Genomic DNA, 15,346 nt, shown 5'->3' on the forward strand with positions numbered 1-15,346 from the left:
CAAGGCAGGCGTCGCCGTCGCCAAGACGACTGTCTGTCGAAGGCAATCTGTCCAGAGACGTTCCAGATCGACGTCGAGGCACCATTTCATAGAGGCCTCACGTCCGGTAAGTCTCTACCTCAGTCACCGATGTCGAACAGGTTCTCCCTGTTCTGACAGCGCTTCGACGTCAAGATCTCCGGAGGTCGTAATTTCGACGTCCAGGGGACACCAAGATTCGCCGACCAGGCCTGCACAAGAGACTGAGAACTCTCCCCCCCCCCCCACCCCCCTCCTACTCCACATTCTCCTGAGGGTCGAGAAGGGCAAAGATAGTTTTCCATCCATCCATCACCAAGATGGAACAGGCCCTTGCATCACTGGGCCACACCTCAAGCACAACACTACTCGAGCCCCCTTCACAGATCGCCGTTGGCTCGGCTGGTACAGGCGGTGGATAGAGAGCGTACTCCCATCAAGAGCCAGGGGTCGCAGTTGCACACCTGCGCACTCACAGAAGGAGATCTAGATCCAGAAGTAGGAGGAGAAGACACAGCTCTCCAACACCTTCCTCCTATTCCACACCCACATCACACAGACTATTCACCTACTCTTGCTGACAGCCTGCCGTCGAGGGTCTCTCGGGTGGATGACGTGAGCACTTTTCAGGACGTGCTTGGTAGAGGGGTAGTGAAACTAAACATCCCTATGCCGACTCGACAGAGGTAGTCATCTGCCATCTTTGAAACTTACACCAAAGATCAGCATCTAGACCTCTGCTACCATTGGTCCCGGGCCTAATAGAACCAGATATGAACATTTACCTCAATGGCGACACTCAAGACCGCGCCGGCAAGGATGTTAAAGAAATACCGTTCACCGGAAGAGGACCCGCTTTTCCTTAAATGCGAACCCCTGTTATCCCCCCCCCCCCCCTCCCCAAACTGGATTCTGTGATAATCGCTGCAGCAAAAAATACTCCTGCTAGTGCTTCCTCCTCTACTGTTCCACCAGATGAGAGTAAGACACAGGATTCGTGGGGAAGGAAAGTATGTGGCACATCAGCCACTATGATGACGGTATCGAGTGCATCGGCTCTCTTGGGCCAGTATGGGGACTCACTGCAAAGATTCACGGAAAAATTTCAAGAAGATCGTAAGGACTTTGATGACATCTTGCATGAAGGCAGCTTGGTGGCTAACCAAGTTATTAGCTCTGCAGCTGATGGTGCTACTCTTTCGGCTCATGCCTATGCGCATGGGATATGCGCTAGAAGAATCTCCTGGCTCCGACTCACAGTGCTCAAACCAGAGGCACAGTCTTGGATCCTAAATCTTCCCTTCTCTGGCTCATCTTTGTTTGAGGCACACACGGATGAAGAAATTTCCCGGATGAAGACGGAGCTAGACACTAAAGGCCGTGGGTCTAGAGAAAAAGGAGTTCCGTTAATGATTCAGACCTTACAATCGGCGATCCTCTCAACAGAGGGTTCAAACCACTCATTGGCAGATAAACCAGGATCAGCATGGGTAACAAAGGCCTCAATATCAAGGCAAATGTACATTCAGAGAAAGAGGAAACCAGCGTCAAGCTAACACCTCAGCCAAGACGCAAGCCAAACAATGAGTGTCCCACTTCCCCATCACCGTTCACCACTCCAGCAAATAATCTCAGAGTGGCGAGCTATCACAAAGGACCAGTGGGTGTTGGCTACACTGCAGAATGGGTTTTCGCTGCCATCCTCCTTCAACCCCTCCTGTTCCATCGTGTCACCAGATGGTAATATTGCAGAGAGAAGTTGCCACCCTTCTGCAAAAATCAGTAATCGAAAAGGTGCCATTATCTCGGAGAGAGGAGTCTACTCAAGATACTTCTTAGTAAAGAGAAAGGGTCAAAGCGGAATATAGACCCATTCTGGATCTGCGAACACTCGACAAATCAATCAAGAAGAAGTTTTGCATGTTGAATCTCCATTAAATATATCCACATCTCAGGCAGGGAGATTGGATGTGTTCGCTGGATCTACAAGATGCATACTTTCACATTCCGCATACTTTCAAGTTCCGGTCAGTCAACATCAGACAATATCTGAGATTCCTGGTGGGATCTTCTCACTACCAGTTCAAAGTACTACACTTCGGGTTGAAGTCAGCTCCCCGAGTGTTCACGAAGTGCCTGGCAGTGGTGGTAGCCGCAATACGCCGCAAAGGCATCTTCGTGTACCCGTACCTGCATGACTGGCTGTTGAAGGGTCCCTCCCCTCGCAGTGTGAGGGATCATTTCCTGCAATGCCTAAAACTGTCACTGGCTGAGCCTTCATGTGAACTTCGACAAATCGACTCCACAACCCACACAGAGGATCCATTATCTAGGAGCTCTGTTAGAGTCCGAGGTAGAAAAAGTGTTTCCTTTGGAGGAGAGAATTTTCCAGCATACAGAAATGCTAACTTGTTCTGGACAACAGAATACTGTCGGTTTTGCAGCGTGAATCTTTCTGGATTCACTATGCTGTGCATTATTCTGCCATCTAGTGGTTGGGTCCGGAATTGTAGTATTTTGTCACTTTTTTTTTTTGTGGCCCAGGTGGGCGTCAACATACCACCATTTGGTGTCCTTCGTGTCGTCGACTCGCTTCCTCCGGAAGCTCCTACCTTTGGTCACCATCTTCAGATTATTTTTTCCGCCGTTGGGTCTGGATCAACAGGAAGGAACTCCAAGAACTTTGTAGAGAAGAATTGACGAAAGCTCGTAATAGATCAACGGAGACCAAGTAAGAAGAAACTCGACTACAGTGTAGAGAACTTCGAAGAATTCTACGTTTTTCGAAGGAGAATGCGCATACAGGGGGCTCCCTGGGCACTGTGATGGACAAGACTCCGTTAAAATTCTGCGCAAACTGCCATCACAAGTACACGCAGAAGGACCAACATCCAGTTTGCAATCTCTGCCTGCCGCTTGACCATTGAAGCGAGGACTGAAACGCCTGTGCAGCGTTCACCCCGAAGACTCTCAGAGTAAGGGAGAGACAGAAGAGCAAACTACAACATGCAGGGGCTGGGGAAGCCCCCATCGCTACGAGACTTGGGACTCTCCAGTGGAGAGGAAGACAACGTAGCAGAAGGACCAGAAGACGTCGTGGTCGAAAAGAAAGCATCGAAGGAGGTAAGAGTCGTCGAACAGTAAACCCTCCACTGATACTCGCAAAGGTGAGCCAAAGTCCTCGAAAGGAGTAGGGCCGTCGAAGCACTCTGTCGACTACTGCATCCAGGGACGAACAGTCCGTCGGATCCTCTGAGAAGGACCACCAGACTGCGAAATCCCAAGACAAAAGAAAGGCGCCGATGAGCAGCCACGAAAAAGAGGCCTCGACGTCGAAAGGCGAAGGCCCGTGACAGGTTTCGACTTCGACAACCGCGAAGAGGAAGGTCGAGGCCTTCGAAGCCGATCACTCGGCAGAAATGGAGAAGAAAAGAAAGGCTCGAGGCCGAAATGGCTAACATCTTGCAACGCAAGAAAGACTTCGACGAAAAGCTAAAATCCTACAGCATACCATCCGAGACTACACCCGAAACAGGAAAGGGCGTTGAGGAATTCGAAGCGCCAAATACACCTGAACCTGGAGAGGAACAGGAAGAGGACCTGTACTATGGGACAGGCGAAGGGGAAGAAGATGAGACTTACGAAGAGTCGACTTCTTCGGAGGCTCAAGACTTGCCGTGGGAAGATCTTGACTCCGAATCACCGGAAGAGGGCGTAGACTCGTATCAGTCGAGGTCTTCGCCGCCAGACGACATAGGGATCTACAATCAAGTCATCAAAAGGGCGGCTGAGACGTATGGGGTGCAGTTAGAGGAAGAGAAACCCCAGTCTTGCTTCCTCTTGGAGACCTTGCTGCCTTCACAAACTAGAAGCCAGTTCCTGCCCATGCTCCCAAGTGTGCTGGACCAGGAGAAGGAGGCATTCAAAGAGCCTGCAATGTGTAGAGCTGTGACTCCACTAGCAGAGAAGAAATATAAACATTCTTCGAAGGAACTCATGTACATCAGAGGGTCAGTACCAGCCAACTCCATCATTACATCCACAGCTCGGAAAAGTGCAAATATACCCACAAACTCTGGCCCTCCACCAGACAAAGAAAGCAAGAGGATGGACATGATGGGTAGGAGGATGGAAAGGAGTGCAGCCATACAATGGCGCATCGCCAACTCCAATGCGCTCATCAACAGACACGCATACCAGCACTGGGAAGAAGTGGGAGAACTGCTAAAGCATGTACCAGAACAATACCAGAGAAGAGCAAGCCACGTGGTAGAGAGGGAAAGAACATGGCTGATACATGTTTAAAGTCAGCCCTGGACGCAGCAGAGACATCGAGCAGACAGATGATGCTGAGGATCACAGAAAGGAGCCATGCCTGGTTAAGAATTTCTGGATTCAAGAATGAGGTCCAAAACAACATTCTCAACACACCCTTCAACGGTGAACTGTTTGGAGCACCAGTTGATGAAAAGTTGAACCAGCTGAAGAAAGATAACGAAACAGCGAGATCTATGGGGGCGCTGCAGTTCCGAGGTATGATAAGAGGAACACCTTCCAGGAGACCGACAGACAGAGGTAATCATCAGCCTGGGGCAACACACCAAACCACCCAGCAAAGTTATCAAGGAGGTAACCAGGGACAGCAGCAAGGACAGCAGCAGCAAAGCTGGCAGTACCAGCCCCGAGGACAATCCTTTCGAGGGCGCGGCCAAGGAAGGGGTAACGGCCAGAGGGGAAGTCAGCCTCCCACAGGAAAATGACTCACCAGCAGAAAAAACGCACTCCTGGATGAGACCTCAGGAAGTGCAAACAGACAGGACAAAAACCAGCAAAAAATCAAAAGATTCAAAGACTCCTCCAACACACATCACCGGTAGGAGGCAGATTAAGACACTTCCTCCACGAGTGGAGGAAAATAACATCAGACAAATGGATATTAAAGCTCATACAATATGGGTACTGTATAGACCTGGAAAGGCCACCGCAAAACAGAAGACCAAAGGTCAGTGCGCACAACAAAAGAGCTGACACTTGAGGGAGGAAGCAAGAGAATTGCTAAAGAAATGAGCCATGGAAATTGTGCCACAAAAACAAAGGAACAAACTCAACCTACTTCCTCATACCAGAGGTAGACGGAACATTACGTCCAATTTTAGACCTCAGATGCCTAAACGGGTTTATAAAAAATCAAGTTCAAGATGACCTCCCTCCAAGAGGTCATACCTCAACTACAAAGAGGAGACTACATGGCGACTATAGACTTAAAGGACGCCTACTTGCACATCCCCCATCAACAGCAAACACAAACACCTTCTCAGGTTTGCAATGGGCACAAATTACTACCAGTTCACAGTGCTAGCTTTCGGACTAAAATCAGCACCGAGAATCTTCACAAAATGTCTGGCAGCAGTAGCAGCACACTTAAGGAGGAAGGGGATACATGTATACCCATACTTCGACGACTGGCTGGTAAAAGCAAGCTCATACCACAGGTGCAGGAAGCACATAGAGATCGTGATACAGACGCTGGCACAACTGGGGTTTTCAATCCATTGGGAGAAGACTTCAATAGAACCAGAACTGAAGAGGTTCTTAGGGGCAGAAATCAACACCATACAATGCACGGGGATTCCATGTGCAAAGAGGACTCTGGCTATATGCAAGGAGACGCGTCTTTACCGCAAGTGGCAAGCTCTCACAGTGAGGACTGAGCAAACTGATGGGGATGATGGCATCATGAATACATTTGGTACCAAATATTCACCTACACATGAGGCCATTCTAAGAATGGATCCAGCAGCAATGGTCACAAGCGACAGGGAGTTGGGAGGATCTAGTGGTTGTCACACAAACAGTACAGCAAGAAATAGCGTGGTGGAACCAGAAGAACTTAGCACAAGGAGATAATTTACACAACCAACTCAACTGTAACCATTACAACAAACGCCTCCCAGAAAGGGTGGGGAGCGCACACAAACCACCTCAAAGTAATGGGGTTGTGGGGACGTCAGGATGCAGTAAAGCACATCAACTACCTAGAACTCAACAGTGTTCCTAGCCCTAAAGGCCTTTCAGAAACTGCTGTACGGGAACAGAGTACTGATACACAGGTGCACAGCTGGTTTCAAGTGAATGTAACATCTTTCACGTAAATCTGGTCAGACAGCGCTTAGAGACCCCTGTGGTTATAACGCGCCATATAAATTAAATAAATAAATAAATAAAATAAATACAAACAGACAATACAACTACCATGTTCTACATCAACAAGCAAGGAGGGACACATTCAGTGACACTCTCACGGCTAGCGCAGGAAATATGGAGATGGGCAATCACCAGAAAGATAGACCTATTAGCAATACATCTACCAGGGAAGGACAATGTAGAGGCAGACTGGCTCAGCAGACAGACGTCAGCATCCCACGAATGGGAGATCAACCAACAGGAAATCCAGAAGGTATTCCACAAATGGGGGACTCCACAAATAGACCTCTTTGCAACACACCAAAATGCCAAAACTTTGCATCCAGAGTACCGTCCAAACGGTCCCTGGGGAATGCGCTATGGATAAGCCGGTCAGGGATATTTGCATGCGCTTTTCCACCAATACCACTACTACACAGAGTGCTGAACAAGTGCAGGATCAGCAGCATGACACTCATCCTGATAGCACCCCAGTGGGCCAGGCAAAAATGGTTCTCACAAATCATGGAGATGTCACAAGCGCCCACGCACAGGTTCCCCGCCAGGAAGGACCTGCTAACAATGCAAAACGGAAGAGTACTACACCCAGAACCAGAAAACCTAAGCCTAGCTGCATGGCTCCTGAGGACCTAGAGTTCGCACACCTCAAATTACCGGCAAGTACGATGGCGGTACTCAGAGGCAAGAAGACCGACAACAAGGTAGTGCTACGTAGCAAAATGGTAAAGATTCACCGAAATGGTGCATTAGGGAAAATCTGCAAACCAAGATTACTAAGGAATCAACAGTACTAAGATACTTAACGCATCTACTGCAAAACGAGCTAGGCTACACGTCCCTAAGGGTCCACTTAGCGGCAATTGTGGCTTACACAAGAGGAGAAACAGTAAAGTTTCTTCACATCACAGGTGGTAAAAAGATTCCTAGAGGGTGCAAAAAGGATCGCTCCTCCAGGCAGAATGCCAGCACCAGCATGGAACCTCAATGTAGTGCTCACACAGCTAATGAAAGCACCATTTGAGCCTATTCATAAAGCTACACTGCATATGCTCACACTAAAGGCAGCCTTCCTAGTGGCTATCGCATCACTACGAAGAGTAAGTGAATTGCAAGCGTTAACGCTCCAAGAACCCTACCTGCAAATACACAGTGATAGGATTGTCATGAGAACGGACCCGCATTTCATGCCAAAGGTGGTGTCTAAGTTCCACATCAACCAGACTGTTCAAATAGCAAGTTTTTTCCAAAAACCATCCACGAGCACAGAAAGAGCCTTACACACACTGGACGCCAGGAGGGCAGTGATGCACTATATGGAAAGGACAAAAGAATGCAGAAAAACAAAGCCATTTTTTGTATCGTTCGCCAGCAGTTTTTTGGGACGACCGGTTACCAAAAATACCATTGCACGATGGATTTCGCAAACCATTTTGCTCTGCCACAAGCAGGCAGCTCAGCCATTGCAAGGAACAGTTCATGCTCACTTAACAAGGAAGAAAGGAGCAACAATTGCGTTTCTAGCAAACACACCTATCCAAGACATTTGCCAAGCGGCAACATGGTCTTCAGTGCATAGGTTCACTAAGCACTACTGTGTGGATATCCAAATGAACAAAGAAGCGCAAGTGGGACAGAAGGTCTTACAACACATTTTCAGTAACCAGTGCTCATCTTCCACCCAACCTCCACTATGAGGAGAAACCGCTACAAAGTCGATGCACAGCATAGTGAATCCAGAAAGATTCCCGCTGCAAAACGTATAGTTTCTTACCTGTCGGTGTAGTTTTGCAGCTTGAAGACTTTCTGGATTCACTAGCGAACCCACCCTCCTCCGGGGGGGGGGATAAAAGGATCAAATAAGAAAACCGAGGAAAAAAAGAATCTGAAGATTGCGACCAAAGGTGGGAGCTTCCGGAGGAAGCGCGTCTACGTCACGAAGGACACCAAATGGTGGTATGTCGACGCCCACCTGGGCCATGAAAAAAATAAATAAAATACTACAATTCTGGACCCAACTACTAGATGGCGGCATAATGCACAGCATAGTGAATCCAGAAAGTCTTCAAGCTGCAAAACTACACCGACAGGTAAACTATATGTTCGTCGGATTGCCACCCTGTTCGGGTCGATGGCATCTTGCATCTTCTTGGTCCCCAATTCCAGGCTGTGAATGCATCCTCTTCAGCACCATCTGGAGGACAAGTGGGAGGTTTGGGGGTTAACCAAAGGAGGGAAGCAATCCTCACTTGCCTCTTCTACTCCATGTACTACAGTAGAAAAGGGTTTGGGGTGACACAGCAGGGTCCTGATTCTTCTGCTGTATTGTTAATCCTCTCAAAAAAATGCAGAACTGTCACCAGTTTCTAACCCAGGAGGGGGAAGCGCAGCTTAACTTTTTTGGGGATGTTGTACTCTGAATGTTTCACGTCTTGACCCATTGTAGAACCAGAGTGCTGCATAGATCACCTGCAGCCGACAGGTGTCTGCTTGGCATCTGATTATGAACTGTCGCCACAGACCAGGTGAGCTCCTGGATTATCGGAGTTTACTGCATGCTTCCATTGCAGGCCTCATTGGCACATACTTTTCCCCCCAGTGGTCATCTGGATAGATGTGTGGTTGGGAAGTTTAAGGGTCAGCTATCAACCCAGTATGTACCTGCCCACAGGAGACTAGACCAGTATTAGCAATGCTTGTTTTTCCAGTTTTGATTTGCTAGCAAGGACTTTGAAGGTCATTTGGATGTGAATTCATGCAACCAACCTGTAGTGTACATCCTGGGCCTTTAAGAGCAGGACCTAATGTGGGGCTTCACCAAAGCTTTGAATACTTTTGAGCTCCAGTTGAGTCGGTACAAATATGGCGTTTTCAGCGAAGTGGATGACCTTCAAGCGCTCCTAGGAGTTAATTGACGTTTGATCTGTGTCCAAAAGCGAATGAGGGCATTTTAGGGATTTGCGACCTAGGATAAATGTATTGTAGGTAAATTAGTTTGCTTTAGTTTGGATTCTGGACGGTACATAAAAACAATGTAACCAGTAATTTTACTGCTTAGGTCTCGCATTTACGCAAGTTTAAGCTATTGGCATTGTAAATGAAAATGCCTTTTTTTAAACATAAATAAAAGGCATTGTCATGTACAATGCCAATAGCTTAAACTCGCGTAAATGCGAGACCTATTGCATTGCAAATGCTTGTTATTTCCGGGGTCCCTGCACATGGGTGGGAATATTCAGTGTTTGACATTGATGAGGATACCCCTGGAAGAAAACTAGGATTACAGGTAAGTAACTTATCCTTACTAGGTATGATGGCATTGTGCATCCTAATATAGTCCCTTACGCAAGACTTCACATGTGTCCGCTTCAGGAGTCCTTAGCTCGTCAGTGGAACCAGGCTCCGGGTCTGTTACCTGATCTAGTTTTGGTGGACGGCCGCACCCATTGCTCTCTGCAGTGGTGGAATACACAAAACCTTTCAAAAAGTCGGCCCTTCATCGACCCGGTTCCACAGATAGTGCTAACAGCACACGCATCGCTCACTGGTTGGGGAGCTAATCTTCAGACGCATACAATTCAGAGCATGTGCACCCTGCAGCAAAAGCGGTTTCACATAATTCATCGAGAGCTGCTAGAGATTTCTCTAGCGCTCACAACGCTTCAAGTAGGCAAAGCTGTCCTAATCCGTAGACATGACAGCAATGTACTACATACAAAAACAGGGGAGCACACACACTCCAGCTGTCACAACTACCAAAGACCATCTGTGGATTGCCCATACGTCACAAAATGTATCTCCTTTCAGAACATCTTCCAGGAGTAAACAATCGGATTACAGATCTGCTCAGTTTTCAAAGAGAACAAATCCACGAATGGGACCTCCACCCTCAAGTTCTCCTCCCATTCTTCCAAATGTGGGGTTTTCCGTTAGCCACAAACCTAAACGCAAAATGCCCGAGCTTCGCATCCAGACATCCACACCCATTGTCCAAGGGCAATGCAATATGGATGAATTGATCAGGGATATTTGCCAACGCTTTTCCACCTCTCCTACTCATTCCATTAGTGGTTCGGAAGCTCAGGCAGGCATCCCTCGCACTGAATCTAGTTGCTCCCACATAGGCTCAACAGGCCTGGTTCACAACCCGGTTGGAGCTCTCAGTAGTGCCTAATCAAAAATTACACCACTTCCAATCTTCTCACTCAGAGCCATGGAGAGATAAGACATCCAGATCCCAGTCATCTCAACCTGGCGATCTGGCACCTGAAATCTTAGTTTGGCTACGTTAATGTTCCGCCAGACTGCATGAACATTATCAAAGAGGCTAGGCGCCCTACCACAAGAGCACGCTGTGCAACAAAGTGAAAGCGATTTGTAATATGCTGCAATCAAATCCATTTTCTATTTACTACACCTGCAGCGTTCCAACGTGGCGTACTCTTCCATATGCTTACATCTTAATGCAATGGCTGCATACCTACAGAACAGACATCTGTCTCTTTAGAGTGCCTGGCTTAAAAGCATTTATGGAGGGACTTCAAAAATCATTCCTCCCAAGACTTGCACCTGCTCCAGTGTGGAATCTCAACATTGTCCTCACCAGACTAATAGGTCCACCCTTTGACTCATTGCATTGATGTGAACTGCAATTTCTCACTTGGAAGGTAGCTTTCCTCAAAGCAATCACATCACTGAGAAGAGTGGGTATGCTTCAGGCACTAACCATAGAAGAACCATTTTTAGAAGTACACCAAAACAAAGTGGTTCTGGGACTAACCCTAAATTCCTACCAAAGGTAATTTCTGCCTTTCAATTCAACCAATCTGTTGAGTTGCCGTCGTTCTTCCCTCAAACGGATTCTGTGGGAGAACGTGCTTTGCACACTTTAGATGTGAAAAGAGCACTCCTTTACTATGTAGAAAGAACCAAAACTTTCCTCAACACAAAACAACTATTTGTCGATTTTCCTTCACCACATAAAGGCAATCCTATATCAAAATGGGGCATTGCAAGGTGGATAGTCAAGTGCATTCAGACATGCTATGCAAAACTAACACTAACCATCCCCCCTAGAGCGCACGCCATACGCAAACTAGGGGTTCTATGGCTTTCTTAGGGAATATACTCTTAGATTATATCTCCAAAGCTGCAAAATGTTCTACACCTCACACATTCACAAAACACTTGTGTAGATGTGTTAGCAAGACAGCAAGCTAGTGTGGGCCAAGCAGTTTTACTTGCACTATTTCGAAAGACTGCAACAGCTGCAGGTTAACCACCGCTTTGGGTGATGCTGTATAGTCTATGCAAAGCATGTGCTTTACAGCTCACATGCCTCGAACGTAAAATGCTATTTACCCAGTATGCACCTGTTCTTGGGATGTAGAGCTGTAGATTGACAATGCGCTCACCCGCCTCCCCGGGTACCTATACCTGTTGCAGTTGGATACATACATACATACATGGACATCTCTTAAAACTCTTACTAACTCCATTATCACCCGCTGCGGCAAACAATCTAACAATGGAACCGCTGCCCATGCACACGGTCACCGAAAGGAGTCACCTACCTCGTGACTGGAAAAGACTTCTTCGAACAAAAACAAAGTGCAAACATCCGGACCCAACACTAGGTGGTGAGCTATGCAAAGCATGTGAATCTACAGCTCTACATGCCAAGAACAGATGCATACTGGATAAGCAGCATTTTCTTTTCCTTAACTACAAAAGGAAATACAACACTTATTGATTTCAGTCTTTAGTTCAAAATTAACTCCAAGCTGGGAGCTACTCTGAAGGTTTCTGTGAGATACTGGTGGCTTGTAATCAACTGGTAGAAGACACCTCGTGTAGACTTATAGCACATGTGTTTTGCCCACTCCTGTCTCTAACATCCCCAGTATCCATTTAATGTGAAAGTGCAGGACTTCTTTGATATCTTTTACACCTTCAGAAAGCAGGGCCAGCATACACTTCCATACTAACTGATTTAGCAGCTGTAGCAACATACCAGGCGGAACGGAACCGTTCATCGTATAAGATTCTTGTAGTCAAGCATTTACAGAGTATTTTAAAATGGTCATATCCCCAAGAATACCTCCAGACTGTTTGAACCTGAATATGGTTGTCACCTAGCAGAATTGACCACCTTCGTCATTCCTTATAGCTATAACTTCTCTAAAGTAAATAATTTGGATTTGAACAACGTATTACCCTGTCCTTATGTACTTGCATAAATGGGAGTGCGTGTAGTCCACTAACACACCTAAGTTAGTCTCCTTTCCATTTGACTGACTATTGAGCTGACCGTTTTCTTCCCACAACCTGATTCTGTTGCAGCCTTCCCAGCTTTTTGTTTAATCCATGCATGGGTCAGACTTTTTCTAAAGCAGGAATTGTAGTTGGATTGTGACGTGTATCCTGCTTGATTATGTGAAGGCTAAAAGATTGCTCTCCGTACCTCCTAAGGCAAATTCTACACTTAAAAAGAGGGCTATATGGCGTTCTTGGGCAAGATCTCCTTAACCAGGTTGCTGCTTTACCGATATAACTAAGGCTGTACACATTCACTTACCATTACTGTATGGACATGTTAGCTTATCAGCAAGCTATGGCTAGCCAAACAATGTTATTTCGAGCATGTGCCTCATCTTTCTGTTATAGTACTGTGAAACGAGCTGCCCATAAACCTATAGGAACCTGGGCTAGCAAAACTTCAAATTCAAAATAGGTCTAATGGTTATCATTCAAATAATTAAAACATTTGTCAGACAAAATGCGGGTTTGTATTCCATGCAAACAAAAAATAGATGTCTAGGCCACCATATACTACACGTAATAGTTTGTTTTTAGAAACTCTGCATGTTCAAATTGCTCATACAAGTGCAGCTTGGCCTTATTGAGTCAAAGAAACTTGATAAAAATATAACCTTGTAGGCGGGAGCAAAATGGTTTTTCTTTCTTCTCCTTTGGTTAACCTTCGAGCTCTGATTATCTTTTTTGAAGATTGAGCATGCATACATTTTATTACGTATTAGCACAAACTGTCCATTCCCTAGTCTGAAATCAGCCAGGTTGTTTCTTGCTGTGCAAAGTTTTCAAAGATAAGGAACCTGCAGAAGGAAAAATGTGTTAGAAGAATACCCTCTGACACCGTTCTTTACTGCTTGCCACTCTCTATTGTAAGGGCCCCTGCATGGCTTGAGTTGCATGGGAATCAAAAGTTGTGGACCTGCTTACATTCATCCTAAAGGGTGTTGCATTTCTGGCTTGATGGGAGGGCTATTTTGAAAATAAGTAATCTGCAAATGAAATGCAGTATCCTTGAAACAAACATCAGTATAGGTACTTTGATTAAAAAAAAAAAAAAAAAAAGTTTTCAGTCCTATTTAGTCTTGCCCTTGGGATGGTCACATACATGGAGAAATTGATTTCCTTCTTCTAGTGTTACTAAAATACCTCTAAGGAGTAACAAAAATGTTACTAATTTCTCTGTACGCTTTCAATATTTGGTCAGTTTTTTCTAATTGTTTCATTTGTTTCAGAAGAGATCACAAGATGGCTCTACTTCAGATGTCCACAGCAGAAGAAGCGATTCAGGCCTTGATTGATATGCACAATTACAACCTTGGAGATAACCACCATCTGAGAGTTTCTTTCTCGAAGTCAACTATTTAAATTTGTGTGACAGTGTGTCACTTTAAGTGTTTTATCACCTATTGACTGTTCAGGAAAGGGGGGACCACAGTTGGATTTTATTTTCATGCTGTTATCATTCCTTTGTTAATAAAATGAATATAATAAAATTCATTAGGATGTGGCAGCAGCTAAAGCTGCTGGTTTTCATTTGTTTTTTGGAAAACTATTAGTTTTTGTTAAATTGGTTCAGTTCCATCATGTTTTTCTTTTTACTAAGTTAATGTGTGCCTTAAAATGGAAACTGGTGTTGCTGAAGTATTGGCATTCACTAGATAAGGTGTCTGGGGCACATTCAAATTTAAAGTTTCAAGCATGGGTGTGTAGAAAGGTTAAGCTTTGATTTTTCCTGATCAGTGTGTTATTTTCTTCTATGTGCATGTATAGCATAACATTTTGCTTTGTTTTGAAAACCACAGGCTTTTTTGTATTTCATGATTCTGGTATGCGTTCAGTTATGAATGCAGACGCTTGTTAACCTTAAAGTGCAAAGTGTTCTCTTTAAAGAACGAAACACATGATTTATATAAGTTTCAGCCCTACTGTCTGTGGATTGCATTGTAGAATCTTACCCTTTTTGTACATTCTTGAGGACGTATCATAAGTGTTCGCACACAGTAATGTCTTGTTTGTGGCTGGATATTTTTTGTAGATGTTTTTGAAGTTGACATGACACGTGCATTCAAATATATATATTGCCATCTTTAGTTTGTAATTACTATTGGAAATATGGTTGTGGATTTCTGAGCATGTGCAGACTGGTCAAGCTTGTTCAGGAATCTGTGCATGCATCAAAGACTAAGTGTACTGCAAGATTTGCAGGAAGAATAATTTTGTGGAAGTTTTTGAAACTAGACTTGGTGGGACCAAAGTTCATGTGCCTTTAGTCTTAATTTACCTTGCATTGTAATATTCAGTTTTAATAAATTCAAGATATTTTGTATGTAGAAACAGATTTGACTGTACAATAAACATGGGCAGAATCCACAGGTCAAATTAATCTGAACAGTTTCACATTGCAGCTGAAACTTGTAATTTGATTCTGTTAAAATGACCAATTCTTTTTTGAAATTGATGCACTTCGTTTCAAGCTCATAGATTCTGTTATCTATGTAGGAAATGGTCATGTATATTTTTTATTAGTTACATTTTTACATCTTTCAGAAATGTAAAATTCAGTATAGTTTGAAAGCGGCACAATTAAAAATTAATTTTCTAACAAAGTTGGGAGGTTTGATGGTGGTTTACTTTCATCGTGTGTACTCTGCTTACCTCTGTAGCATGCTCAATAAACACTTCTGTAGCTCTATATTCACCTTTTCTGTCTTTCTCTGCCTCCTATTCTTTCTTCTACTTTTCTACTCCACTGTTCTTCCTAAACAATTTTTTCTTCCTCAGGTGGAAATTAATTCTCTAGAATGTTTTTCCC

General features: G+C 45.0%; 1 protein-coding gene across 2 annotated transcripts in view; it reads left to right on the top strand.

Annotated features, from left to right (window-relative positions):
* Positions 1 to 15,140, top strand: part of PTBP2 (polypyrimidine tract binding protein 2) — a 220,129-nt gene extending 204,989 nt beyond the window's left edge. The window contains exon 14 of one of the 2 annotated variants that reach the window (XM_085601853.1): positions 13,767 to 15,140. In XM_085601853.1, the coding sequence (XP_085457979.1) occupies positions 13,767 to 13,899 (133 nt within the window). In that variant the 3' untranslated portion in view covers positions 13,900 to 15,140. The remainder of the gene's footprint in view (positions 1 to 13,766) is intronic. The other variant, XM_085601852.1, reaches the window with a different exon arrangement.
* The last annotated feature ends 206 nt before the right edge of the window (positions 15,141 to 15,346 follow it).

This window comes from Triturus cristatus, chromosome 4_2, assembly GCF_964204655.1.
Source record: "Triturus cristatus chromosome 4_2, aTriCri1.1, whole genome shotgun sequence".
NCBI classification, from domain to species: Eukaryota; Metazoa; Chordata; class Amphibia; order Caudata; family Salamandridae; genus Triturus; species Triturus cristatus.